At 34.7% G+C, this 26,970-nt stretch overlaps 1 protein-coding gene across 1 annotated transcript; it reads left to right on the top strand.

Moving 5' to 3' along the window:
* Window positions 1-10,113: 10,113 nt before the first annotated feature.
* On the top strand, window positions 10,114-26,970 carry LOC130629090 (uncharacterized). Its single transcript, XM_057442190.1, has 15 exons — window positions 10,114-10,346; window positions 10,929-11,909; window positions 12,394-12,636; window positions 13,640-13,679; window positions 13,883-14,015; window positions 15,004-15,475; window positions 15,668-16,228; window positions 16,486-16,655; window positions 17,086-17,269; window positions 17,372-21,172; window positions 22,170-22,274; window positions 23,885-23,959; window positions 24,729-24,920; window positions 25,467-25,949; window positions 26,303-26,970. The coding sequence occupies exons 1-15, from the start codon at window positions 10,268-10,270 to the stop codon at window positions 26,416-26,418; spliced, it is 7,635 nt and encodes a 2,544-aa protein (XP_057298173.1). The 5' UTR covers window positions 10,114-10,267; the 3' UTR covers window positions 26,419-26,970.

Genomic DNA, 26,970 nt, shown 5'->3' with positions numbered 1-26,970 from the left:
TACGGTTTGTTTTGTTTCTTTTCTTTTGCGGCTGCATATGTTGTTATGAAGTAAAAATGTTAAAAAGAAAATTTGACTACCCTTTTTTGGTCCTTATTGTATCGATGGGTACGTTAACATAAAAATTGACTTAAAAACCTTTTTTAAAAAGTATAAAGTAAAAAAAAGATTTAAATAAATAAACACTAAGCCAATATATAATGACAAATATCTCTATAATAATACGGAGACTGCGTGTGTGTGTACGTCTGTAACAGGCAAAGTGGATATCTTAATTTTCCTTCGATGTTGCCGAAAAAGTTATGTCTGATATGTTAAATTTTCTGGCGTTACGGCGCGACGTCAATAACACTACTTTAATATCAATATCCTATATTAAATTAGTGACGCCATTACAGTGCACCTAAAATTTTGAGGCCAAATAACTTGGAAACAAGGTGGTGGCCTCAATGATTTTTTACTGCATGGGTAACTAGAGACCACCTAGGACCAATTTGGGTAATTTTCCCAAACCTTGGTCCTAGGTCTCAGGTTGATGACTTTATTAAAAAACATTCAAACCTTAATATCTCTGCAACCGTTTCTCAAAACTACATGATCATATACATTTTTTTGATCAGCAAGTTAAGCTCTACACAATAAAGGCAACGTGAAAACAAGGTTCTAATTATTTTGTTTTATGGATGGGTTGATACTTCCCTTTTTTATTTTTTTTTCTGTTTTAGTGGATTTTACATAAATTATACATATTCTCACTATAACTATTAAAACTCCACGGCAACAGGTTGTTCCATCTCGTATGCAAATGTTCTAACCTATTGTAAAAGCAAGTGAAATAAAAAACTTCCACACAAATTTAATAATGTAATGGAACACACAATAAGACAAAAAGGCAAGAATTGATTATTTTTTAAATATTTGAATATAAACAATATCAATCGTTCGTACATACTTTTTCTCAAAAAATATCCTTGACTGTTACATCTAGTTATACAACATTAAAAGTTAGTCTAGGAACTTTCTTTAGCCAAACATGGTGGTCCCAAATGCAGCATCTAGCTTAGCAAGCTATGTAGAGCTAGCTAAAGGTTTTGAAGAAAATCACAAAAAGAATAAAAAGAACCTATTAGCTAGATAGTATTCATACGAAGTCTGCGTATGAATACCATCTAGCTTGTAAATGTTGGAGCAATAGGTTGTCCTGCTTATTAGGTATATAATAAGGTATATACCTATCTATTCCATCCATGTTTGTCCATTTTTGTACTTTTGTATATATTACCCATTCAATCCAGCAGCTACACACATGACTATCTAAAACAGACATTGCGTAAGGTATTACAAACAAATATTTTGCAGAAAAATTTAGTCTAAAAACGAGCATTTTTTTATATTAAAAGTAAAGTTATATCATTATGGTGCCTTTAGGTTTAAATACCCAGCATATTTGACCCTACCAGTAAAATGCAATACTAATAAATTAGGCAAAAAGTCCATTACAAGCCAATAAAGAAAGCAATTTTTTACACTTTAAGCACATTTTTTACCAAGAGTTTGTCAAAACAGTAAAATTTTCAGAAGTACTGATACAAACTTAATTTTTTCTTTACCTGTTAGATTGTTCTTTTAGCTTTCTAAAAAGGTATGCCGCACTAGATACATGACTTCACACTGCCCACAAATTCAAAATGATAGATAGATAGATGTGCATATTTTACATGGCTAGCCTCACAAATATTGAGGGATATACCCTGTCTATTATTTCCAGGAGGGGCCATGGCTTAGATGGAGAGTCCTAGAGTATTTAATGCTCATTTTGAGCGACGCAGACCCAATTAGGGCCCGCGCTCTACTAGGCAACTCCCGGCAACATCCAACGGCCCACACAGTGTGCCATCTTCCCAATTTCCCTCACATGGCTTGGGTTAACCCGGGGCTATGGTAACATTCACTCGCCCATGTTGAATCGCCGTCAAGAGGAATCGAACCCCGGTCTCCCGCACAGAGTACGAGAGCTATAACCACTAATCTACGGCGCCACAATAACCACTAATCTACGGCGCCACATAACCACTAATCTACGGCGCCACAACGTTGATTTAGTGTAACTTTCATTTCCCCAATTTCGATAAAAAATGTATGGCTAAATTAGACCAAATTTGCCACCAGCTTCTTCTAGCTCGTCTATGTTGTGATGCACACCATCGCCCGCCAATGGCTTCAATAATTTTGAAAAACTATTGAAATGATATTGAAATTGATTTAATGTGTGCAAAAACGGTATGCAAAGTGAATCTGCTTATTTATTGAAACTGTTCTTATTCTTGGCCGCCATTTTGCGCCCGAAACGTGCTCAAACAACCAACGAAGTCTTACTTTCCGTGCTGAAACAGTCATGATAGAGGGAGTACAGGGGGGAGGGGGGGGGGGGGGGGGGTAAAGGGGGTACAGCGAGTACAGGGTGTGCACAGAGTACTTATTATAATCGCTTTACTTTAACCATGCTTTAACATTTTAGTAAATATGCTTCTAATGACAAATTTTAATACGTCTCATTATAGCTATAATTATTATCCCAAGGGAATAAGTTAATCGTTAATGCCATAGCAAATCACTAATTATTATATTTTTAAAATGCATTGATGATGCAACAAAGATAATATTGTTAACTGTAAAGCTTTACGGCTACTTCATCTATAAATGCTACTGGTGCGTCACAGAGAGGCAGAAAAATTGCACTTTTTTTCTTTAGACACATGCAAAAAATAATTTGCCAGTATGTACGTTGCTCTTTCGTTGTTACTGAACTACATTTTAATTGACTGGCGGAAGTTATCCAGGGATCAAAATAGAATCGTTTTCTACTGTTGCTGCCTCACATAAACCGCCAACAAAACAGAATCTTTAAATCCTTTTTCTACTCCGCACGGAATATTTTGTCTAGTGGACATGTAAGAGTCGATTTAAATGCGATTAAAACGATTGAAAGTTATAGCTGCGAAAGTTAAGTTAATTTTTAACACCGTGCATTAAAGTAAAATGGGAATTCCATAAAAACGTCGACCAATCAGGTTGACTCAAGAATTTAATAACCATAACTTTATATTCTTATACTTAATTTTAAAAAAACAATTTAAATTTATTCTTTTGTCCTTTATTCAACCTTGCTAAACTTTTTCGTTTCATGATACCGAAAATAAATCGTTTGACTTTATCACTTAGGTATAATTAACGAGCGGTATATTCTTTAATTGCAAATATTTGCGGTAATAATATTTAAGTGTTATTATTTCATTAATATAGTGCAGACTACTTTTGTAATATTTAATTGTTTGACGTAATAGATAAAAGTTGTATATTCACGTGTCAAGAACACAAAATCTTAGTAGTTTGAAAATGTTTTAAAAAGTCACATACGTATTATAATTGAGATAATCGACTGAAGAACAATCATTAACTATATCTAATACCTATTTGTAGCTAACAGCGATTCTTTACCCATTTAGCGCTGCTTCTGGGAACGCCTCGATTTTCAAAAAATTATTTTGGTTATGAATGTATCACATTGTTCTATGTTTTCTAATTTATTTATTTGCATAAGCAACTTTAACTTGATTGTTTGAAACTAGTGAGAAGAAGCTACTTTGTCTTTTTTTGTGACAACGTCAATGAATCAAAATATTTATCATCTTGGGAACTTTGTCTGTATGACCGGGTACTGTGAAGGTGGTCCTCAGTCTGTATTTTGATATCAAGACGCCTTTAAAACATTTATTACCTCTTTCTTGCCAGTATAAAAACAAATTAAAAAGGTACTGTAAAATGTACTGAAACCTCAGTGCTAAACCCTTTACTGCATTTCCCAGAAACTTTATAATACCGAATGTTTTAACGTTATGGTCAATATCCGATGATTAAATAACACTTTAAAAACATCCGGACGTAAAATGCATCCGGATATAAATACTTAAAAAAGTTCAAACGGTAGCCTGTTTTATATAATTATGTGCCAGCGTGCAAGCTTACACAATTCGTAGTATAATTCATGACCTTCCGCTAGATAAGTGTAATCGTCTTTATTTAAAGATATATTGTTGATCTCCGCAGTAATTTTCAGGATAATTAGATTCTTTTCGGTATGTTAATTGACAGATCGTTGTGAGTGTAAACTGGCACTTTTGGGTTAAAAGAATGCTATGTTGGCAAGTCGTTATAATTCTGAAACATTATCTGTCAGTTTTTGCTATGTTATTTTTTCATTGTTTTTTTTATTTGGTTGATTTGGTCATTCATCAAAAGCGATATGTCTGGCTGTGTTAGAGAATATATTTTATAAATAAATCATAAAAATTGTATATAGTGTCATTTTTATGATGTGAGTCAACCATCTTTATTTTGGTTGCCTTTGCGTAGCACTAGTGACCTTGGTTCTGTACCAGTTTTCTTTCAGCTGTAACATGTTGAGCTCAAGTATGGTCAGTCGGTCAATTGAGCAGTCAATTGACAAGGAATATGTACCACATGAGGAGCTGTAATGTATGTGTACTTAAATATCGAAGTGTTCTTTCTTGATCAACCTCTCCTACAGCAACTGCAGACCTTGCATTAGAGTCGTGGTCTGAAATCTAACTAGTCATAGCAACTGCTGCTATAAAATCTTTTCGAGTCGATCCTTTCTGCTTAATAGTTCTCAGTGTTGGCATTCTCTCTATTTGGTCGTCAAGATACAGTAGATAGAGTTACTGACCTACTTTGATAACTCAAGCGGGAGGTTTCGGGTCGGTATTGGTGTAATCCTTTTTAGTATGAAATTAAACAGAAGAAGCGTCCAGTGTAAACAGAAATAAATGTGGACCTTCTTTGTGTTGATTTCATTGTTTTTGTTATTGCAGCACAAAAGCAATCAAATTATTAGGAAATCTGCCCTACTTTAGGTATTTTAACAGTCGCCTTTTTTCTCCATTGCTTTTGTCTATAAAATATATAGCTAATCGACATGCTAATTTGTTTGGCTACATCAATAGAAATTACCTTCTTAATTACTCAACAAAAATAAATATATAGCAGATTATCTTACATCGTTAACTCTTTCATAATCAGCTATATCGTTTTCCCCCTCTCAACCCACAATTACAAAGGAAATAGCGATGATGCTTTATATTGTGTATAAGCAGCCGATCTATCTATTCCTCTCCTCGTTTGTGTTAAGTGTTGCTGTTGGCATGGCATTATTTAAGTGCATACATAAATAGTTTAAAAAGAAGGGCAGTACGAATTCTGAATTTAGCGAAATTGGTGTATTTCCCGCGCATTAACTTTCTGGAAGCAACAACAATGCGTTGTAGCCTATCACGTTCGATAAATTGTTTTTTTGCTGGCTGGCCAGAATTTGTAATTTTCTTCAAAAAAACTCATCCCTTCTCTTACTGTGCCTAAATTCCAAGACGTGAGAAGTATAAGTAATACAAAAATTGTTTTAAAAACAGGCTTGGTGGAAATTTTTATATCAATATATTTCTTTCAACAGAATTGTTGCACTTTGACTTTCAAGAAATTCACCTGAGAAGGCACAAACATGAATACATAGCCACAACGGTTAAGCCATAGGGACTTTTCGTTAATAAATAAAATTAAAAGTTGTCAAAGTGGTACGAAAGCATTTCATGATAAATATGGCAATAATAACTTTCGTTAGGAAAACCTTAGGACTCAAAACTTACAACACAATCTTATTTTGTCGAGAGGAATATTTCTGAGAATTTTGGTTACATGATTAAGCCGATTACCCAATTCTCTTCGGATTTTACCCGAAAATCGGAAAATTTCGGATTTTTGGGCAATACTTGACCATTATTCATGCAGACTATGTAAAAACAGAAAAACATGTTAAATAACTTTTATTTGGCTGTCAAAAGCTTTCAAGCGATAGTGGTAAATTAAATAAATTTTAAGTTTTTGATGACGTCACAGAAAATAATGCTGACATAGGCAAAACAATATTGCTACCTTTATGTCCTTTTACGACATATTTTGGTTTTATTCTAAGGACTAAAAGTCTATTTAGAGTTTTTAAAGGTTGTATTAGAATTGTGTTCTTGAACCTTATTTGTACTAATTTTCTTTCTTTTTCAGACTAACCAATAACTAGACCGCCACCATCAGCGTTTCTTAAAAACACTTGAAGGGTCAAGTCTCTCTTGACACTCCCTACAAATAACAACGAGCAGAAAGAACCAGAAAATAAAGAACTAAGAAAATTAGCAGAAACAACCAGGAAGTTAGCAGAAACAACCAAGAAATTAGCAGAAGTAGTCAAGAAATTAGCAGAAGCAGTGAAGAAATTAGCAGAAAAAACAAAAAATTAGCAGAAACAACCAGAAAATTAACCAGGCTTATTTAAACAAAACAAATACTAAAAAGAATGCTAACATTTTAATTACTGAACTAATTCACCCACACCTTTAGAAGGGTAGTGTTTAAAACACAACTTCGGGAAATAAAAGTTGATTTGATGCTGCACTGTTTTTGTTTTTGTGCGAAGCGCGTCTTTATCAAGTGTCGTCTCGAATCAGACCAATGAAGGTTCCGGTATTGTTGTCTACATATAACAATCTTAAATACATAAATTTTAAGGTTTTCAGACAGCTAACTAGCTATAGCTGATACGAGGGATCTAGTAGAGGTATAGCTAATAAGGGACTTTTACTCTTGTTTTCTAGCTCTAGCTAAATGCAGCATCTAGCTTTAAACTTTGATCTACCTGCAATGCTAATATAAGGTTAGTCTAGTTACAAAATAAAGCATGATCTTATAAAAGAAAAAGCATTTAGATGTACACTATTTTCACTTTATTTAAAGTTTGCCTACCTAACCGTTTTGCTTTTTTTAGAAACCCTTGACACTCGTTCGGATAACGAATATAACCACTGCTGCCCCTTTGCTTATTTTGGTTATATTTTATCACGCTTTTTATAAGAATCTAGTTTGCTGGAATTCCCTGTTACAATTAGGCTTATTGTTTAGAAAAAAAGACAAATGAAAAACAACAGAGAAATTAAAAAATGCTTTGTTTGAATTTTGATATTCTTAAGAAAAGCGTGTGTACCGTTAACCATCACATTTTTGACATTGTTTCCTCCAAAAGCTTTTTTAAAAATATCGCTGGTCCCCATTTCGCTGCTTTAAATTTGCGCAAACTTAGTGGCTACATCCAGACGTCTTAAGTTTTTATTGTGTCCTAAATGTTCTTTTAGCAACTTACCAGAGTCATTTAAAGAGGCTTCAAATCCTAGTAGCATGGTTTGTGGTCACAGGCGAAGTAGCATACACCACTTTGGTTCTCTTAAATGTAAATTAAACAACAGAATTGAGTGTGTCACTATTGTGAATGTATTGTAGTTGCACCTTTTTAATAGCGAGATATTTTATGCAGCTTTTGCATCTTGTTCAATTTAAATGATTGAAGAAATGGCCTTGATCGCTTACCTTCGCCACTGAGGATTTATTTTTGTTCCTTCCTGCTGGTAAAATTGTTTATTCGATCGAACTCTTTGTTATTCTATGGCCTCGATTGATCTGGTTTTAACTTTAGAATTAACATTTCAGCAATAATGTAGATGACTTTATATTTCTTATTTTAAGTATAGCCTATACGTCGCTAAAGGAATATTTGCATGAAAGGCAAGAGGGACAATAATCGGGCAGGATAAATAGGAGGTATATTTACATAACTGGTTGGCTTGGGTAGAATCGCTTGGTTAAAAAAGCTTTTTTTCGGACTTGCACCAGAATATCATTGACTGGTTCTTTTTAATAACTTGGTAGCGCTGTAACTTGTAATCATAAAGTTTCAGGTTCGAGTTTCTACTTCGCCAATTTGTAAGGCTGGCAAGAAATTTAGATCATTGCTATACGTATGTCTTGCGGGTAATGTAACTTAGTTACAGTCGAAGAGGAAGAACAGCCATAAGGATGAAATCCCCAAGTATGTTAAAACTTCCCGTTACCTACTTAGATCGGTGACGTAACGCTTACCTTTACATCTTAATTCTTGCTTCGGCTTTAAATTCTTTAGATTGACGTCCCCAACGTCTTCACATACTTTAGCACGTGCGTAAATGTCCTGTATAAATGCCTCTTTCTACTAAAACATTATTTTCTAACCTTGTTTGGCGTTGTTTTTAGGAGTAGCTTTGTTCTGATATGTTGGTTAACATTGCCGAATTTACAACCTGAAAAAATATTTTTGTCGTACTTAATATGAAGTTTCTCACCATCAGTTGCTAATACTTTATTTTTAATGTCGTAGTATTAAACATTTTATCATCTTTCTCGTAATAAAATATTTTATAACATTTTAGGGAGAAGCCAAACATTTCTTTCTTAATGTTTCTGGACAGCCGAACTTGCATCTGGCGGGTGTCTTGCTTCTATATATTTGAGATAGGGGGACGAGTGAGTGAGCAACTGGAATTTAACCTTAGGTTTTTTCTCTATTTTTATTAAAGAAAAATTACTGTTTCATTTTTTAAAAGTAGTTGCGTTTGCAAACAATAATGACCGTGGTAGCGTGACCTAATTGGATTCTAGTGGTGGTAGAATTTGCCATTTAAAAAAAGAATCAGCGCACAAATAAGAATAATTCTATGGCAAAAATCTTATTCCCCCTGCACAAGTCACTTCACACTCACATTGTCACCTTTTGCGAACTAATTTATTTAGTATTTATTTTAGATGATTTGCAAATGTTTACAAAGTTCTGTATATGCGCGCGCATTTTTACAGGAAATGAAAGAAGGACCTTATAAAGAAAATTGACTTTTTTCTTTAATTTATAGATATAAAGAATAAACGATCTAAAAGAAGCTGAAATGGATTTTTCTAGACTATTATTTTTCCTTTTCAAGAGAGGTTTTAATTATTATAAAAAGTAAGTTGCTTTTTCAACTTAATTTCTTTGACCGTTACGGTCTGGTCTTTATATTTTTTGCCTCTGTGCATGCGTGCGCATGTCCATTGCTTTAGACGCAAAATCAAGCAACTACGTCACGCTGCAACTCATCTATGGACAAATGTGCATTAATTTAAGAAATTTGACAAAAGTAACAGAGCGAAGGTATTTTTCTGAAACTGTTTTGTTCATTCCAAAGAAAACACCGCTAATGGTGCATAAGAAAACTAAAATCAGGATAACATTATGTGTTTTTGCTTAGCAAAGTTCAGTCATAAAACTTTCTTTATATTTTTTAAAAACTTGGTTGTGCATTCTGATAAAGAAAGTGAAAAAATGTAATACTGACTGCAAATCTTGTAATCAAATGATGTATACCTAAACCAATTTAGCAACTTATTGAGTAGAAGTTAGCTAAATAGTCTCGCTGGTAATGGACTTAAATACCATGGCATCATTTCTGAAGGTTAGGTCAGTTTCTATGTTACAATTGTGCCAACAATTCTATATAAACAAGTCAAAAACGCATGACTATCTTTAGAAATTATATTTTTTCAACTAACTAACTTTAAAATATGTACATCGTAAAGAAAGTTAATGCCGAATGATAATCTAATGTATCACGTAACTATGACAATTTTTCGTTATACCAAGGACACAATTATTCCCAGTTCCCAGCAAATTTAACTTAATATCAGACATTTATCATCGTGGATATCTGTTGTAGAGTATACCTTAGCATTGTTTTAATGAGAAAACTTCTTTTTCGTAAAGAACTCGTTGTTATAGTCTGGTAACTCTCTGTCATGCTGTGACATTGAAGAAAGCACTTCAAAAAAAACTTCTGAACATGATAGTTTTTAGCTTCTATTAAGTCAAATCCTACACACGTCATTTTGATTTTCATCGTTACTTTCTGCAATTCATATTTACGGACCTTTTTATTTCTAGAAGAAAATACAATATTTCCCTTAATTCTAGCTTACTTTCTGTATGATTTTTAGCGTTTTCTTTACTTTTTCTATTGAAACAGCAAGAACAAGTCGTAGTAAAAGTGAGCATTTAAACAGATGTTTGTATTGAGCATTCATATGTATTGTGTATATTTGTATCATGCCGAAAATGATCGAGGTGCCATGAAGAAAAGATAAACCTACTAATTATGGCTCTCGAGAATAATAAATGAACGAAGTGTTTTGAATGGATAAAATAATTTGTTTATCATTTCAATGTAATATATAAAATTGTTTTTTAAAATTTTCTTAATGTTGTAATATCCTAACCTCCTTATGTGTGGTAAATAACACAAAAAGCTAGATGAATTTTAAAGCTAAAGTTGTTGTACTTGCTTGCTTTTTGTGGCTTTGTTTCGTTACCGCGTTACCGAATAAAAAAGGTAAGTTGATAAAATACGTACACAAATAAAAGTTATATATGACTAGCTTATTTACTTTAATAATACCCGCCTCCCTAATATATGGCCTCTGTAGCCAACACGTTTTTATGGCATAAAATAAAAAAAGTACCGTCTCTCTGCTAATTTCGAAGTCTTGCTACGGCATACTTTTATTATGGTTTGTACTATGCCTACATATTCCAATATTTCCGCATAGCAGTGTTAGTAAGTTCTTTCAACAATTTCGATTGCAAAGATATTATTATTTGAATTCAAAGTTGTAATTGCTTTTTATAGCACAGAACAGATTTGTGATTTGTGCTACCTGTGTGTATTTTATATTCATTTTTTTATAGATTTTTTTCAAACTTAATAACTTCTTTCGTTGAAACTAATAATTGTGGAATAATTCCGCATTCCTAAAACTTTACAAGTAAATCCATCCCTAAGATAAAAACGCTAATCGCACGGCGGGAATAATAAAGTAAATACATCACATTATAAAACTAGAGTGTCTCTTCTCTCTTCTCTGTATATGTCCCTTCTTTCTTCGCTATGTATAAACCCTTTCCTTCTCTGCAGAGTATTGGACATATGACAAATGGCGTAAATCTTTACCGGTGCAAAAGACTGGTAGTAAAAGAAGTCCGTCGTCTCACCATCAAAAATTCAAAGAAATAAACATTGACACTAGTAAATTATATCATGCCTTAGTGAACGCATTTTCTGATAAAGAAAACAATGACAAACCTATGGTTGCCGAGAGGAGGGGAAATTTCCCCGCAATAATTACCAAAGCTGCTCAGCCGTTGCTACCGCAACAACAAAGACAATATGTCAATGCACCAGTTTCAGCTAAAGCCAGTTCACCAACTATGGCAGCGTATGATCCATTTTGGTCGAATCAAGCATGGGCAAAAGATACCAAGGTTACAGCTCCTGCTAATAAAGTCGTCCCACCTGTTGCTTCAATGAATACGTTTTCACCCCCTGCTCCACCACAACCTCCTCCTCATTCACCACCACCTCCTCCAGCGCCTCCACCTCGACCTCCTCCGCCACCACCTTCTCGCCCTGCACCACAACCAGCCGCTGTTAAACCACCGAAAATAGCTACACCGCAACGAGTAGCGTCTGCCCAACGTGCAGCTACACCACATGTAGTAGCTCCGCCGCACCATGCACCAGCACCACAACGAGTAACTGTACCAGCGTCTCCTCCTTCTGCACCAACTAATTTTAAATCGGTATATCCACCAGCACCACCTCCAGCTAGTTATATTGACGTGCCACAATTGCCAGCTTCTCCTGCTTCCAGTGGATTCGACGTACAATCTTTTGATGCTGAAGTTGTTCCTGATGGTAAGGGTGGTATGAAAATTGTAGACGTGGCTAAGAAAGAAGAAAAAACAGCTCGTGCATTAGCAAATGATAAGAGACCAAGTGTAGAAACCGTGATCAACAACCCTCGTAATACGCCTGACAAGAGTGTGCCAGTGACAGAGCAGAAAATAAAAACACCAAACGCTGCTTCTAAAAGAGTTTATTCACTTGGAGACCATGGTAAGAAGTGTTTTTGTTGTAAAATCTTCCGTTTTATATTGAATTAATTATTTTTTGACAAAAAAACAATTCTTGGCATGACCGAAAAATAGAAACCAAATAAAAACAATGATAAGGCTGAAATTTGATTTTTTAATTAACTCCATTATTCCAATATTTCAATAAAAACATGATGAAATACCAAATTCTTTTCCTGCGTCTCACAGTCCCGATTTAAAAGCAGATAACGAGTTTAATGATAACACATCTTTTAATATAGAAATTTTCCCTGAATCGGTTAATGAAAATCAATCTTTCAAACTTGTACATAGATTTTGCATCGCAAATCGTTTTATTTGTCTGTAAAATGAATAAAAATGTCTAATATATAATAAACAACATAAAAATAATTCCAGGCCGGATAATAGACTCAGCTTTAGGTAAGAGTCCCTAGGAACTGTAATGGATAACTTGTGACATTAATTCTGCGTTATCATTTCTTTAGTCTTCTCTGATGTGGGCTGCTACCTAGACAAATGGATTAGAGCAATTCCAACCTTAGAAGGAAACCATCCCTTATTGATGGACTCGGATTACAAATCTAGGTCAGATCCGCTACAGAAGTGCGCAGAAGCTTCGTTGGATAAAGGTTTCAAATTATTCGCGCTGCAGAATGGTGGTCAATGTTTTGCAGGAACAGGAGGAGAAAACAGATATAATGTATACGGGACTTCTCCTAATTGCAGAGGTAAATTTGCGACTTTTCATAAGCGCTAATTTTTGCGAATAAGTACCGAATTAATTTTTCGCAAAAATATTTTTTTGCGAATCATATGCAATAAGGAGGTTGAAGGGGTTACACAAACGGCTTGAGTAAGATTTTGGTCATTGGTGTTGATTTCCATCCTCGCAGATTCTAAATAACATTGTGTAAAAACCAGACCATTACTATACCCCCTTTATTGCCTCAATGTTGGCAACCTGTTAATAGATAGCTAACTACTTTATTATGATTTGCTACATTTTTTGAAGGCAATATATACATATCAGGTATATATTATTAAGTATTCTTTTTTAAACTACGATCTTCAAAATGTAATACATCACAGTAAAGCGAAAGTTTGTTTTGAGAAGGAAGCGAGACAACACGAGGGACTGTATTTGTTAAAAATACTTTGAGAAAAAAACTTAATATGTTAGGTCTAAAAATCTTTAATTTTTTTTATTTTTTGGCAGAAAACTTAAAGCAAGTATTTGTAAAGTACTTTTCTGTTGTTTTTAGTTATATTCGGATGTCAAACATGATTTAAGATGTTTTTTGCCCTCATTGCTCATAATTTTTTTCCCGCCATAAAATTGACTTTTGTGTAAGTCAATAAAGTCAAAAATCAACGGCTTGATTCGTAGCTCCTTTGATTAAACTACCAGAGAAGAAAATTACTTGGTTAAAATGTACATGCCAAATGACTTGATTACTCTTTATTCTTACGAATTTCACATTTGTGAACAGTAAAAAACTCCCGTGAATTTTCGTGAAATTTGCGTGAAGTATGTTTCTTTATTTTTCGCGAAAAATTATGCTCGCAAAAGCAGCAAAAAATCACGAAATGGGCAAAAACAATCTTGCGCATAACTAATAGACATGAGACGATATGAGAAAGTAAGAACGAAGCATGTCTCGCATTTTACTTTCTTTCTTTGGTCTTTTTTATCGTAATAAATTGTTGTTAATCTCTATGTTACGTTTGTAGATGATGGCTTAGGAGGAGGCTGGGCAAGCGAAGTTTACATGTAAGTGTATGCATGCTACCATGCTTGTTTTTACTGAAACTTTCTTACTTGTAATATTTGACCTTATCAAAAGGAAATGGAATTAAACTGTCGAAGCAAACTGTCGAATTGTTGCGCTAACTTTTTGAAATAATTTTGCGATAAGTTAAAGGTGGAGTATTTTTGACGATATTTTTGATAGACTCTAACGCTCTTTTCTTTAGGTTCAACGATGAGACTAAACCTGTGCAGCCACCAAAACGAGTGGTAGCCACAAATAAGGATGACATGCCCGATATATCATTTGATAAAAGCGATGAAGAGGATTATGATAAAACTTTACTACAAGAAGAACAGGTGTGATATTATATTCCTTGCATTTGTTTGATCTTTACTTTAAGGCCTTAAGAAAAGACTTGAATATTTTTTGTTAAATATTTTTGGATAGAGTCTTATCCAGTTGCGGGCGGGGGTTGAGGATGATGGTGAATAGCCTAGGGAGCTAGGATTTTAACTTGAATCCATTGAATGAAGGCAATAGGATGTACTCTTTTTGATATAATATTTAGATATAGGAAAGTCAAAACTATAAACTGTGAATAGAAAACTAGTAAAATCAATCATGCATTCTGTAATAGAACTGTGTGGTACCTTTAAACGTTTGATAATCTGCAAGTGAAAACATATTTTGCAAAATGTCTTTGTGATGGCTCCTACTCAAGGATTAACACGCTGTATTGCAAAGAAGGTTAAGGTTGGCGCGGTATTATAGTGGTTATAACTCTCGCACTTTGTGCGGGAGACCGGGGTTCGATTCCCTTTGGCGGCGATTCAATATGGGCAAGTGAATGTTAACATAGCCCCGGGTTAACTCAAGTCATGTGAGGAAAATTGGGGAAATGGTGCACTGTGTGGGCCGTTGGATGTTGCAGGGAGTTGTCTAGTAGAGCGTGGACCATTATTGAGTCTACGTAGCTCAAAATGAGCACTAAAAACTCTAGGACTCCCCATCTAAGCCATGGCTCCTCATGGAAATAATAGACAGGGTATATCCCTCGATATTTGTGAGGCTATCCATGTAAAATATGCACATCTAAGGGTCATTACCGGAAACGTGAAATGTTTTCGAAAAATGAAAGGCTTCGTGAAAGATATTTATTTATATGCGTTTATTTCACGAGCAGAAGTACATAGCAAAATTTCAGTCAATTTTAACGTGAATTTCGACAAAAATGTTTTGTTGCTGCGTTAGGATAAGGAAAAAACACTCACATTTTTGGAAATACTAATGCTCCTTTTTTAATTTTTTAAAACACTAAATAATCATTTTCTTTGTTTATGATAGGATTTGAGTGAATCTGATGACAAACCAATGAAATGGAAGAAGAAGAATTCCCCAACCACTGAATTTAAAGGGGTTCTTGGCAAAATAATAAACAAGGTAAAAGAAAACAAAGATAAGAAGGCGGAAAAAGACGCGAGAACTGTCGATGAAGGAGAATCGTTAAAAGCAGTAAAGGAATTATTTAAAGGAATGAAGGAAAAAAATGAGGAGATTAACAAACACAATCAGAAATTAGTAGTGAAAGACGATTCTAAGAATTCCTTGATAAAAGAGGAGACCCCGATATCTAATGCCAGTGTACTTGCACCAAAAGTTAAAAACACGACTTCGGTTTTGAAGGAGGAAAATAAAGCAGTAAATGCTGAGGAAAGTCTCAAAAACATATCTGTAAAAGACGATTTTACGAAGACTTATCCCTTAGGATCTTCTGTAGCGAAAGGACAGAAACCTCCATGTATTTGTCCAGACAAAAGTAAGAATTTCGAATCAATATTTTTTGTTGAAGCCATCTTTATTATTTACGCGCCAATTTATCATTTACGGTATATTTGCCTTTTTTATAAGTGTTTCTAATTGTTCCTTCCATTTTCTTCCTTTCTTTTGTAATTATTTTATTGAATTAACCAAGACAGTGATGAAATTATTTCTTAATTTTATATTACAGTTTGTACGTCAAAACTTGACCTTGCATTTGTCATCGATGCTTCTGCTGGCTCCGAGCAAGGCGGTAAAGACAAAATGGCGGAAACTATGGAGTTTGGACGTAGAGTTGCGTCCGCATTTAAAGTTGCACCAGAGGAGTCTCATGTTGGTCTTGTTACATACGCCACTGATGCGCAAATCATGATGAACTTTCACAGATTCAGTGATCCGGAGGCATTAACAGAAGCACGAGATGCAGTCCGGGTTAAACCACACACCGGAAAATACACCGGACAAGCTCTAACTTTAGCAAAAGAAGGTCTTTTCGACACCGGTCATCGATCTGATGCACTCGATGTTCTTGTATTAATGACAGATGGCCCATCAAGTGACGATATTACCGAGCCAGCCAGAAAGCTTCGAGATATGGGTGTTAAAATTATCACTGTTGGTATTGGACCACAAATTGATAAAGCTCAATTGAACGAGATTGCATCCGATCCAGATGAAGAACACGTGTTTACCTCTGACTATGATAATTTAGCATCCATTATTCGGAGAACACAGAAAGCTTCGTGTGTAGGTAAGACCTAGTATTACTATTTATCAATTGCATGCTATGCATCTGTTAAAACTTTTAAAAAGCTACCTTATCTATCTTTTTGCGTCTTTGAAATAGAGTTTAACTGGACCAGCGCCTTTAATTTTACTCAATCAGAGATTACAAAACAAAGATCTACTAGAAACAGAGGGAAAAAAGTTAAGCTTCTTTTGGAAGCGTAACTTGAACATTTCACTTGAGTTAAGGAGTAAAAATCCTCGTGTTTCTTTTAACATTAGGTGGTAACTTAAAAGATCCAATCCAATCTTGTAAATGCGAATCAAACACTGAACCGGACAGTGAGACTGCTGCGTTTTTTAATGTGTACCAAGCGTCTGTGGAAACACCTACTTACACCAATGAAATTAGATACGACACTATACCAAAGCCAGATGAAGAAAATATTAAGGTACATTTACACTGCAATTAACATAAGATCATGTACCCTAAATTGTCCTCGTGTTTTTGGAAAAGGCCAGGTAAGGCCAAGTATCTTCTCTTCGTTTAAAACTATTCGAATTTTCATTTTTTTAAACTTTTTGCAAGACATCCTTCAAACTTATAAAACAAAAATACGATACACTGTATAACAGGTTTCTTTGCATAACTATGTTAAACTGTTGTATGTCACGTGATCGGATCTGGTCTATAATTTGTGTCGAGTCCTTGACTTTTTGTCAAAATATATTTCATAGTTATTTCAACACGTTGCGTTTGAGCCCAATCTTAAAAAACAGGGTTTCTTTAGACTATTTTTTTATACAGTATACACCACCTGTATAAGATTCTCATATCATCTATTTACAGGAAATCGGTCTCAATCGATACATTTCTTTTAGAAATATCGCAAAGATATGATCAAGTATTCCAGTCCTAAAGATTTTATCAAGACAGGGAGCCCACGTGACCTCCCTCTGGACAACCCACATCCGAAAGAGAGAGATTCTTCTCCTCTCATCGAGTTAACTCATCAAACAGGACACTCAGCTGCTGACTCTGTGGAAGTCTCCACTCCACCACAGGGTAGGATTTCTCTACCTTTTTTATCAAACTTATCTAATTATTATTATACATGTCAAGTAAAGAGAACATGCTTAGTAATATATCCTTTCCATTTCGTTTTAGAAGCAGCAGAGCTACAATCAAACCCGGAGGATAATGTACTACCAAGTCGATTGAGTAACCTACAAAGTTACCGGCTAAAAGACTCACCGAAGCAAAAAACCGGCGAAGACGAAGTAACAAAAACGAAAAGTGAGGATTCGGCCAGTAGCTTATACAACAGCGTGTTGAATAGCGCTCAAGAGGATTATTCACCGGTTGATATTAAAGCTGCACGTTTAAAAGAAAATGAGAAATTAGTAAGCGAATATGTCGAATCGCATAAGCCAATTATAAAACAAATGTCCGAGGACAATGAGAAAAAAGTTGATGTAGAAGAACGTGGCAATGAAAATTCAGAAAACTCCGCGGAGGAGAAATCTTCCCAGAAATCAAGTGAATTATTAGACGACCACTTCCCCGCCAATACAGAAGGCAAAATCCATTTAACGGAGGAAGAGCAACTACTTGGTAATCATAAACCAAAAGAACAAGCTGGAGGCTCACATCAATTGCCTTTAGAGACGATGCAAAAGCAAGTTGAACCTGCTCAATACAGTTCACATCAAAACGCAAATGACTACGAAGAACACGCAAACCAAGAAGCTGGTCGTACGAAAGAAGGAAGCCCAGACAGTTCTCCTTTAATGTATCAAGATAAAGATTATAACAAGGAAGCTAGCGAAAAATCCATGCAGCAGCAAACCTCGTATGGCAGCGAAAATCATTTTTCACATGAACCATCGCGTGAAAAGCAACAAAGTGATGGAAAAACTGAAAGTGATAAGAGTAAAGGCTATCACGAAGAAAAAGATGAAAAGGAAGGGTACATTTCCAAAGAGAAGGAAAAAAACAGGCAGAAAGAAGATTTGAAGGAAAAGTTTAATGAAAAAGTGGACGACAAAAAAGAAAGGGAAGATTATGGACGTTTTAGTGCCCAGAAGGATGATAAAGAAGACAGGAAAGAAAAGGGAAATTTTACAGGAAACAGAATTAATGAAGAAAGTAAGGAGGAAAATAGTAGAGAAAATAGCAAAGAAGAAGGAAAGAAGCCTTACAAGGATGAACAAAAGCCGAAGAAAATAACGCCAGATGTAGATTTTTCCAAGGAAAGTTCTAACACTGGCAACAGAGATGAAAAAGAGAAAAAGCTTTCTTCAAATAATCCTGCTAATGAAAATGAAAAGGAACAAAAATATAAGGGAGCTGATCCGGAGAGGGAAGATAAATACATGAAAGCTGCTCCCCAGGAGAATCATGATACGTTTGTCCATGATGAACAATCTAAACCAGCTACCTCTTTGCAGTCTCCCAGTAATGATCGTGACAGTCACAACGAAGATAGTACTGCAAAAGTTAACGAGCATCAAGAAGAAGAACACGGGCACGTAAATCATATGGGAGGAGTTGGACTAAACCCAGACTTTGCCTCGTATAATTTAATAAAACAACCTATCCACCATGTAAATGAAGCACAATCTCAGGAAATAATGGGATTAAAAACGCAGCAACTTTCTGCTGATGATCAACAGCAACTCCATGCCATACAAGCAACCTTAATGAATTCAGACACACAGTATATGAATCAAGGAACAGAAACCCCTCCTAAACAAATGCCAGTTGGCGACCATCCAGATGCCTCTGTTGGGCCTCAGCATGGCGAGGAAATGCAGAGAAAGACTGAGCATTTCGCTGAAGCAAGTGATAAATTTGAACATGAAAATGACAGACTAGGTTCTTCTTCTTCTTCTTCGGATGTGTCTACAATAAGAGGAAATTCTGTTAAATTTTCCAGCCAAGACATAAGAAATGGTAGTATGACTAACAAACAAGAGGTAAGTTCATATCACTCTAAAAGCGACATGAAACCCGCCTATGAAAGAGTAGATGATGAAGAAAGACGTAAATCTCAGAAGGATAGTAACAAAAACTCATTCGACGCTCCAGTGCCATCGTCAAGCAAAATTACAGGATCATTTGGGCATGATGGAGAAAATTTCCATCCCATTGCAGGTAACAAGGACATTGAAAAAGAGACGAAAGTAATTTCAAAAACCATGGAACAAATAGCTGACAAAGAGTTGCCACCTGTTCAATATAATCGCAACAAGGACACTGATTCAGATAAAAGTGATGCCGGTTATCAAAAGCAGTCTCAGTTGCACAATAGCAATGATAAGCCATTTAAAGGTGAAAATTCAGAAAGAGAAAGTAACAATGAACCTTCAGGACATTCGTATAACACCGGTGAGTCCGGATACCAATTTAATAACAATGGTCAGTACGGATACCCAAATAGTAACAGTCAACCTGGAAAATCGAATGATAAAGGTCCTTCCGGTTACATGAACGGTGATAATGGTTATTCTGGTTATCAAAATAGTTATAACGGTCAAACCAGTTACCGCCCTGGTAATAACAAACAATTTAAAAATCCATCTCAAGAAAACGAAAAAGAAACAATGAATTCTAAAAGTGAAAAATTTAAAGAAAAAGAACAAAGCAAATCAACAAATGAAAATCAAGATGATGATAAGAAATACGATTCGCAAAAACATGCCGGCTATCACGACGAAGAAGAAGAAGATAAAAAGAACAAGAAGAAGGAAAATCAAAAGGAAAAGGAAAAGTTAAAGTATAAAAGTGATGATGATGACAAAGACGATGATAACGAAAAACTTCTTCTTAAAGGTAAAAATAAGCAGAGACCAGAATCCAATCAATACCATGACTCTAGCAACATTGATAAACAACAGAATGAGCCACATGGCCAAAATAGACAGTCCGAAGGAGGGCAATTAAACTATAATGGTAACACAGGAGAACGATTTTCAAATTACGGCCAAAGTCCCAAGGGGGACAATAAAGATCAAGGGCCAAGTAAGGAAGATTATAAAGAAAAATCGTCATCTCGTGAAGATGAAAGAAAGCAAAGCTCGTATCAAAGCGTTTCGCACGAAAACGAGCGAGAAGAGAATTTTTATCACAACGGGAAATCATCTCAAAATGAGAACGACGCGGATAAAACTAAAGGCAACACAATGGAAGGGAAGCAACAATACTCTAGCGAAAATGATTCAAGGAAAGTTCGCTATCATGACGAAAACGAGCATGATGCGAAAAACGAGAAGGAACGTGATCGGTATAACGAAAGAGATGAAAAATCTGAACAGCGATTTAACAGTGGACATGAAAACAAAAACGCAGGCTACAGCAATCCTAATGACTATCAACGAAATGAAGGCATGCCTTCCCAAGACAATACGAACAATGAAAGTAACAATAATCACAATCATAATGATCATCATAACCAACACAGCGAAGGAGTGCAAGGTTCAGAGCGAAGTGGACCTAACTTAAAGGATGGTAATCTCCACGAAGACATAAGGGAACCGTTGTATGAAATGCCTATCTCTAGGAATGATAGGAATAATGAGTTAAGTCATGCTGGAGAAGCACAGTACACCAAAGCAAGGATTGATGAATACAACAGATTGAAGCTAATGTCTCACCACCAAGATGGTAAAACAGTGGATGAAGCAAACGAAGGTGATATACGGCCATCGAATAACAACCAGGTATCTGAAGATGAAGACAAAAAGCTCAATCATCAAGAAAGTGTTGAAAGTAATCGTAAAAAAATGTTGTCTTTTGTTAAATCAAAAGATGAACTTCAGAATGAAAAACATAAGGTTGGCGATGAAGCAACCAAAAGGAATTCCACAGATGAACCAGATGCTTCAGGAAGTTACGTCAACGATACTAGTGAAGGTTATCCAGATATTGAGGAAACTGCTAAAGAAGATGAAGTGGCACAACTAACTGGTGAGTATCTGAAGTTGATCAGAGACTATCTACTGCTGTGATTGTGTCTTGTTTGCTGATATTTAATGTCTCGTTTGTTAGATTTATTGTATTATGACTGGCACAGCAGTTAAATTACCAGATATTTATTGCACTGACTTAATAGAATCACAAATGTTGATTCAAGTCTGTCAAAAAAAAATCATCTAGCTAAGCTTTTTTTTGTCGTAATAGCAAATCTAGTTTCTCAAGATTGCGATGGGAAAAAATTATTCTAGGAAGTTTGTAGAAATAACAAAATAAGTATCGTTAAGAAAATGTTTTTAAATTATTTATCAATATTTTTAAATATGAAACCATATAAACCTAGAATGTCATGAACTGGTCCTAAGCATTTTGCTTTTAAAAGTAGTTATGGTTTCTAATTAAAACCACGAAATCAATTTTATTGGTTTTCTTGCATAGAGGAATTGACATCAGAGCGTTGGAAGTCGCCACATTTAGTAATGTTTTTAAATATGTACAAAATAATGGAAAGGTTCGTCATAAAGCTACAATCCCAAATAAGCGCTAGATCAATTTTTACAACAAAATGCCAGTCAGCCTCCAGTTGAAACCGATAGATAAATTTAACCTCCCTGTGATTTAACTGTAATAAATTTATCCATATTTAGTTGAATCTTCCTATTTGTTTGTTGTTTTGCAATTTATTTCAAATCATTTCAGGCAACTTTTAATTGCTCATGCTCACTAGCTATTCTAATTTGCTTGTGTCTAAGAAAGTTTAAATTGTTTTCCAAGGCGAAAAAAATCGGCAAACAGTCAATCACATTTAGGATTCCCTGCTTGTATGTTTAATGGGAATTAAACATGCTAACAGGGAGTCGAAAAGAACTCGTTTGTTATTCAGCTTTCATTTCCGTACTATTTGTTCCTGTGCAAAGTGAACTAGAAAGTAGCTAAACTAAATAAGGTACAGCAGAGTAGTTTAACTCAGCTAAGAACAAACCTTCCATAGAAAACGCTGATGGTCATCCAGAAGTGGTTTACAAACCTCAAGACAACATGGTAGGCGATAGCGTGGCGAAACATCAAATAACTCACAAGGATAACGAAGAGGCTGGTATGAAATCTTATGTTGTTTATGATATACTCCTCATATCGTCCTAAATAATGCTGTAAACTAAACTAAATACGTCTGTTTTACAGGGATAATCCCTATTTTGAACTGCGTGAAACTATATGAATAACCAAATCATTGGTACCTAGCCAACCAGTTTCGTTTGTCATGCACAACAAGCTTCTGTTAATTTTTTTTAAGAATGATTACATGGTTTGTAAATACACAATTAGAAAAGATTAAAAGTAATTGCTTTAGCTGATAACAACACAAAAAGCAACTTCAATTACAGTTTTCATCTTCATCTAACTACAAAATGCGATAGCTTTCTTTTTTATTTATCATTGAGTATCTTGTCGAAAGTATTTACGCTGAAAAGTCATTTTAAGAAAAATTGTTACGATTTTCAGGGAAGTGATTCTGTCATTTAGTAAAGATTAGTTTAGTGTGAATTTTGTTTGGCCTATTCTAACAAAATTTGCAATTTCGTTAAATCTCTGCATGCCAGAATTTTTCCGTTGAAGTGTATAAAATTTCTTATGCCAAGAAGAGGGAAACGAGTTGAGCTAAACGTTTAATAATAAGGCTTTTCGTTAACACTACATATTGATCTGAGTTAATGATGCTTACTATTCCATAATAACGTAATCTCAAAACACTCATTTATAAGAGATTTACATTCATAAGAGAGAGTAATAGATTAAATAAACAAGGTTAAACAAGTTACTCCCAAGCATATTCGATCGACATCTTGAACAAAGTTTTTGCGTAAAGCAGCAAACATAAAAAAGTCGATATTCGAATGGGGGACTTGTAGGGAAGGTTTTTTATATGTCAACAACAATTTGGGGTTCTGACTTTGGATTTGGTTGCTTAATCCGAAGGAAAGTTACTGGAAAACACATCCAGCCATACCGGCTGTAACACCCATATCACTCAACTCTTTTACACAAGTACCCCACCCCTGAGCAAGGTAATGACGTCAAAACGGATTATATAAGAAAAAATTATTTCAATATGGCAACAGAAAAGAGATCGAAATAATGAAAGGAACAACCTTTAAGGTTAAATTTCTAATTTGTACGATACGTATTTAAAAAACAAATGCTTTTTTTGATAATATTTACAAACATTTTAGGATTAACTTATTTGAGAATTGAAGTAGCAACAATTTTTCGTAACCACTTTTGTTTTTAAAAGAAATGTTTTGCGCGTAATCCGTAAGTTACTCGAACCCAAAGATTTATAGAACCAATTTTCAACTTCCGTAGAGGTTCGAATGATCGAGATGGCCTATTGTTTAAATTTAAGAAAAATAAGAAATTTTGCTTTACAAGTTTTAACATTAAAATGATAAAAAGTTAAACAACAGCAAAAATGCCTGCAAATGCTTATGTGAGTTAGAACTCTCTGCAAAGATGCTAGCATCTTGAATAGTAATCGCTTTCAGCACTGTATGAAAACACGCCAGCTGCTGTCACTTGGAGCATTTTCTGTATAATATTTCTGTATAATATTCTCAAGCTGCTACCGGCTTTTAAATCTTAGCCAAAGTCACAGAACTTCTAACAAGATGGAGTCGTTCTGTTATCTCATCTTTTTGTTCATTTCAGCCTCTGGAAAGATAATTTCACCTAGTGATAATAGAGCTACCAAGAAGGATAACACGGAAAATAAAGGTCTTCTGAGTAAGTTATAATTTGTTTAAATGAAGACTCCCATCCTATGTTGTCTTCTATTTTCCTGCGATGGTTTTTTGCCTTCGCTTTGTTATTATGTGCATATATGACTCGTTGTCGTAAGTTGAATCATTGTAGTCCTTGTAGGCCTTTTTAGGTAAAAATTGAATGAATTACATCAATCAGAACTCTCGTTATAACTAGCCAGTGAAGTTATAGCAGTGCTGCTTCGTGTTTTGTCATTATGTTGCCTGGCTGTGAGAAGGATTCGTCTTCGCTTCCTAAAACCCTGAGCCTCAAAGAAAGCTACTACAGCTTAGAGGCATACTTGTCAGACATGCAATAGAATCAACTAAGTTAAGAATAGATAGTACAATAAGAAAGATATATAGGATAATTAAAAAATTAATATTAAAATTTTCAATGATTAGCTGCAATGATATTTTCACAATTAAATGCTGGACATAAATTGCGTTTCCAACTATGATAAAGTATACGAGGGTTTCACCATGATCAATTTAAAGTAGAGTAGTCTGTACAAAGCCGGTGTATCTTCTGATACACCAATTTGCTTTGCCAAGATTTTCTTCCTGTCCGCAAAAAATATAGCATAAATTCAACTTTAACTTTCCTGTGAATCAATTTATTAGATAATCAGTTGTAGAAATCATTCCTTTTCTGTTGAAAGGTTTTTAGTGTGTTACCACAAGCCTTCAGTGATTTAATTTAATTTAATTTTATTCATATTTTATAGCTAACTTGATATTCTTTTTCATAGCCATGGATCCCTTCCTTGATGCGGTCCATTATTGGCCATTTGAAATATCCCACTCAGTTCTTACAACTGATATTGTAACTGGACACAATGCTATCCTGATGGAAAGTGCCGAAATTCGAAAAGATGATGATTTTCAGGAGTATGTCTCAACGGAGAAAAATGGTTCCTATATTATAGCTGGGGATTTTAAAGGTAACATTTCAATGTGAAGTTTTGAGTAACGTTTTGTATGAAGTGGGCCCAAAATTCTAAATACTTATCAATAAACAATAAAGACGCCTCAATATTAACAGGAATATAAGTAGCGATGTAAAGGTTGTTTTTTAGATTGACATTTTAGTTGAATTTGTTAAATTCCCTTGCATGTAGCTACTAGCATGATTAGCATATAGATACGATTTTTTATTATTCATTAAAAAACATTATTTTCCTTTTTTTCTTCTGAAACTTAGCAGGCAAAAAAGTCATTCTGCTAGTACAATAAGTTGGTAAAAAGTGATCAGAATTTGTGATATTTTTGGCAAACGATTTCTACCAACCTTTTCTATCGATAACATAACCAAAAATGAACAGCTCATAAACAAACATAGTTCATTCAAATCCCCTTGTAAAAGGCTGCAGGGTATGATAGTTCGTTTTGTATCACTTTTTCACCTCTCCAATATCCTACGCAGCTCCCTAGACAGGTTAGCAAACTTAATCTATTTTAATTGATTAACTTTCACTTCACACTTTTAGGAACCTGTTTCAGTGATCCATCTAAATGCATTATGGGTGGCATGACAATATCCTTTTGGACTAGACTTGACGAGTCAAAAATTAGGCCAGATCAAGATGCATATATTATCAGTAGCGGAGGCCAATCTAAGAAATCACGTGGTTTTGCTTTCTTATATTTCCATGGGGAATATGTCGCTTGCCTTAGCACACAGGACAGACAGTGGAAGATGACGATAAAGGAACTGCCGCTTAAAAAATGGATTAATATAGTGTTTGTATGGAAAAGTAAAGGACAGTTAACGTTTTACTTGAACGGAGAAAAGAAACAAAGCGTTGGTGGAAACGCAACCTCCAGACCATCAGTGAAATACACCATTTTAACAATCAGCCGACCTAACAATGCTGTCAATTCTGATTTCATGTTTCCTGTGAGAATAGGATGTTTAGCGTTGTGGGATAGACCCTTGACGTCTTCCAAAATTATAAATATTTATGATAATAGTAAGTGTCGTTTTATTTTTTTAAAGCATTGATGAAAAAGTGGTTCAAGGATTATTGCGTTCTCTTGATTGTAATATGTCCTGTAACATGCCTTCGAAATCATATACTTACATTTTATCATAGCAGTAGGGGTCAAGAAGCGAACATCAGCACTAATTATTTTTATCACAATCTTTCATAAATTTCTGTGATATCTCAGCTTGTGAACGTCATTTTTGAAACATCATCAAATTTACGTTTTCTTTTATTTTGACCAAATGCAAAAGCTTAAGTCCTTAATATTAGATAACATTTTACAAAAATGTGCCTTGATCATAACAAGAAATTATATTTAAATGTTTCCTTTTTTTTAGTAAAAAGACTTCACCTTATGGATCCTGCATTAAAGCGTAAAAGAAGTCGCATGTATAAAAGATCGAAACTGACCAAATTAAAAGACCATGCGCATTTATTGGAAAATGAGAAATAGATTTTCCATTTATATATGTAAAAAGCAGAACAGTTAAAGACAAATGAGAGAGAGTATAGTCTTTTAGAAGGCAACCTATAACGGAGATGTAAATACTGAGAAAATCATTAGCTTGTGTTCTCCATACACGTGTTCATAAATCATTATACGGTATAATGAAATGGCTGGCACATAAATAACATCCTTGTCGAAGTGTGGCAAAAATTATCACGTAAGAAACTGCACGACAAACATCTGTTAAACACTTTTGGTTAGCACACATAATGTTGCACACTGAATTCAATTCGTCGCAGAATCAGCTGCCGTTTTGAAATCCATGGTGAATTTTTACAACATGTTACCGACGGATGTGAGAATAATTCATATCTGATCTATTTCTGTCGTAAGGAATAAGAAAATTGGTTTTTTATAACCAACTGAGGGTTCATTATTGACGTGCAGTAAAATTTATAAACTGCTTTGCACATATAATTTATACATAGTCGTTTTTATAAATCTTTTGTATGATTTTTTAAACTAGAAAAGAGAGAAAGTTATAGTTTTATATGTAAA

Source organism: Hydractinia symbiolongicarpus, chromosome 15 (genome assembly GCF_029227915.1).
Source record: "Hydractinia symbiolongicarpus strain clone_291-10 chromosome 15, HSymV2.1, whole genome shotgun sequence".
NCBI lineage: Eukaryota > Metazoa > Cnidaria > Hydrozoa > Anthoathecata > Hydractiniidae > Hydractinia > Hydractinia symbiolongicarpus.
This window is presented reverse-complemented; position numbering and strand designations above follow the sequence as displayed.

Coding starts and splice junctions, on each gene's coding strand:
- LOC130629090 (XM_057442190.1), top strand. CDS start 10,268: ATGAATTTTAAAGCTAAAGTTGTTGTACTTGCTTGCTTTTTGTGGCTT. Junction 11,910..12,393: donor TTATTCACTTGGAGACCATG/GTAAGAAGTGTT, acceptor TCATTTCTTTAG/TCTTCTCTGATGTGGGCTGC. Junction 14,016..15,003: donor CTTTACTACAAGAAGAACAG/GTGTGATATTAT, acceptor TGTTTATGATAG/GATTTGAGTGAATCTGATGA.